General features: G+C 34.8%; 1 protein-coding gene across 1 annotated transcript in view; it reads left to right on the top strand.

Moving 5' to 3' along the window:
- Window positions 593-2,953, top strand: part of LOC107640241 (endoglucanase) — a 3,017-nt gene continuing 656 nt past the window's right edge. The window contains exons 1-7 of the mRNA XM_016343780.2: window positions 593-1,110; window positions 1,199-1,603; window positions 1,723-1,800; window positions 2,116-2,268; window positions 2,370-2,478; window positions 2,606-2,772; window positions 2,870-2,947. Coding sequence (XP_016199266.1) covers window positions 859-1,110; window positions 1,199-1,603; window positions 1,723-1,800; window positions 2,116-2,268; window positions 2,370-2,478; window positions 2,606-2,772; window positions 2,870-2,947 — 1,242 coding nt within the window. The 5' untranslated portion in view covers window positions 593-858. The remainder of the gene's footprint in view (window positions 1,111-1,198; window positions 1,604-1,722; window positions 1,801-2,115; window positions 2,269-2,369; window positions 2,479-2,605; window positions 2,773-2,869; window positions 2,948-2,953) is intronic.

The raw sequence follows: 2,953 nt of genomic DNA, 5'->3' as shown, positions 1-2,953 counted from the left end.
TTAAATATATTAAATATTTTTCTTTTTACATACATCATTAAATAATTATTAAAAATCCATCTCTTATACAATTATGAGAATTATGATATTCATGACTAAGAAATTCGATTTTAATAATATATAATGGAATAGATTACTAGTATCTCTACTTCCTCTTTTGGATGTATGCCAGTTTTTTGGGGAATGCTTAGATCACATATGCTAGTGATTTTGGTTTTTTACCTGAACAAGAAAGAAAATATGAGGAAATCATCCAAATGAATCGCGAAAATTACGGGAATTAATTACTATATAAGTATATGAGAGTATGGTCAAATGGGGATATGACGATGATTTTGCAAGCAGAACAACGTACTGCACCAGAATTTTGCTGAGGAAAAGGAAGGTAAGAGATCCATGTGATGATGTGATGTGATGGGCATTGATATGTTTGGCAAGATTAGAGCCATGACTTGTTGAATGTTGATTATAGGAATAGTAATCACCGAATACAATAGGAAATCAGGAATAGAGTAATAGGGTCAATCAAGGTAAGAGTATAAGTCACGGAACAATTTAGTCCCATTCCATCTCACATTCACAAATACCAAAACCGGCTACTCGCCTAGCAAAATTCTTCGTTATGTACAAAAATTCGAGATTATCAATTGGAAGAAGTTATACTGCAAAGTGCAAACTATAGTACACGTGACACTAGCACCCACTGCTTCACCCCACTCCATCCCTTTATATATATATGGACGTTGGTTTAAGTAGTAGTGCATTGAGTTATAACTTATATACAAGTAACGGCCATTCATTCGGTCCTGTATAATACTATTGACATACAGAAATTAAGCTTAAGAGATAGATCTCGTGATGACAATGGTGGTGTATGGCGTATTAATGTTGTGGTGTGCAATAGTTGGGGTTGCCATGAGGCCCGGGGTGATGGAGGATCAGACGCCGCTAAGGTCGTCATCAGCAGCTAATAGTAGTAGTTATGACTACGCAGATGCTCTGGAAAAGGCTATCTTATTCTTTGAAGGACAACGTTCAGGACAGTTGCCGTCCAATCAAAGAGTCACCTGGAGAGCAGACTCTGCTCTCTCTGATGGCAAACTTCAAAATGTATGCATGCTATATTGCTTATATATTTGGTCACCATATATTTTTTTTATATTTTATATTTTAACGTGTATTTTATATTCAACAACAGTTGGATTTGACCGGAGGATATTACGACGCTGGTGATAATGTGAAGTTTGGATGGCCAATGTCATTTACAGTGACGTTATTGAGTTGGGCAAATATTGAGTATCAGACTCAGAAACAGACTGATCAAAACCTCCAAAGTGCAATCCGCTGGGGCACTGATTTCATACTCAAAGCCCACACTTCGCCGACTACGCTCTTCACACAGATCGGAGATGGGAACGCCGATCACCAATGTTGGGAGCGCCCAGAGGACATGGATACTCCAAGAACACTCTACAAGATTGATTCTTCTTCCCCTGGAACCGAGGCTGCTGCTGAATCTGCTGCTGCTCTTGCTGCTGCCTCTATTGCCTTCAAGAAAACAGATCCCGCTTATTCATCAACCCTATTAACCCACTCTAAATCAGTAATGACCAACAATTCATTATCTCTTATTATATATGAATCTTTCGTCTTGAAGAATTAGCTAGCTCTATATATATGACACACTACGTTCTTTAATTTGTCCATGCATGTTCATTGTAGCTGTTTGATTTTGCTGACAATTATAGAGGATCGTACTCGCTTTCTTGCCCATTCTACTGCTCCTACTCAGGTTACCAGGTATAATCTGCCTTCAGTGCGATATGAACATAGAGAAACTCTTGGAGTTAGTAATTTTTTATTATTATTTAATTAGTATAAATATTAAATTATTTTTAATAAATAAATTTATTAATTTTTGCATATAAATTTTAAAAAATATAAATATAAATTATATATTTTTTAAATATAAAATTTTTGTAAATATTAATGTAAAGTGTTACTAGTAAAAAAATATTATTTATTGATTATGTAACATTCGCTCATGATTCATGAATATATGTATATTTGCTTAATTATTTCATGTTGAATAATGATTGTGTGTGAGAAAATTAGGATGAACTGTTATGGGCGGCGTCTTGGCTATACAAGGCCACCGGAGAAAGCCAGTATTTGAACTATATTATTTCTAACCAAGGTTGGAGTCAAGCCGTAAATGAGTTCAGCTGGGATAACAAATTTATTGGAGCTCAAACAATACTCACCCAGGTTTATATATTATTACATTACATAGTAACTCAAATAATTAAAATAAAGAAACTAATTATATATAATAATTACCCTTTTTAACTTGATCAAAATTTCTTCAGGAATTTTATGAGGGGAAGAATGAACTGGGCAAGTTTAAGAGTGACGCTGAATCATTTGTATGCGCAGTGATGCCAGGAAGTAGCTCTCAACAGATTAAGACGACTCCCGGTACACAGTATTCTTGTTCAATTCTACTAGTTATCAAATTATTAACTAATGATTTATTCATACATATTAATCAATGTTCTGGATGAAGGAATAAAGTTAATAACAAACTATTGTGCCTACTGATCAGGCGGTCTATTGTATACTAGAGACAGTAGTAACTTGCAATATACAACAAGCTCAACCATGGTGCTATTCATTTTCTCCAAAATCCTAAGCAGGAACAACGTCAGTGGAATCCAGTGTGGCTCTTCACATTTCACTGCCCCCCAAATTAGAGACTTTGCAAAAACACAGGTCCATCTAATATATAATATACTAATTAATCTGATCTGACCTATTACTAGTTAATTAATATATAATATCTGAATATATTGATGATGTTATAATTCAGGTGGACTACATACTGGGAAAGAATCCAATGAGTATGTCGTACATGGTTGGATTTGGCAGTAACTACCCAAAGAAATTACACCAC

Source organism: Arachis ipaensis, chromosome B05 (assembly GCF_000816755.2).
Source record: "Arachis ipaensis cultivar K30076 chromosome B05, Araip1.1, whole genome shotgun sequence".
In the NCBI taxonomy this organism is placed as follows: domain Eukaryota; kingdom Viridiplantae; phylum Streptophyta; class Magnoliopsida; order Fabales; family Fabaceae; genus Arachis; species Arachis ipaensis.
The sequence above is the reverse complement of the archived record's forward strand: the minus strand, read 5'-3'. Positions and strand labels throughout refer to the sequence as shown.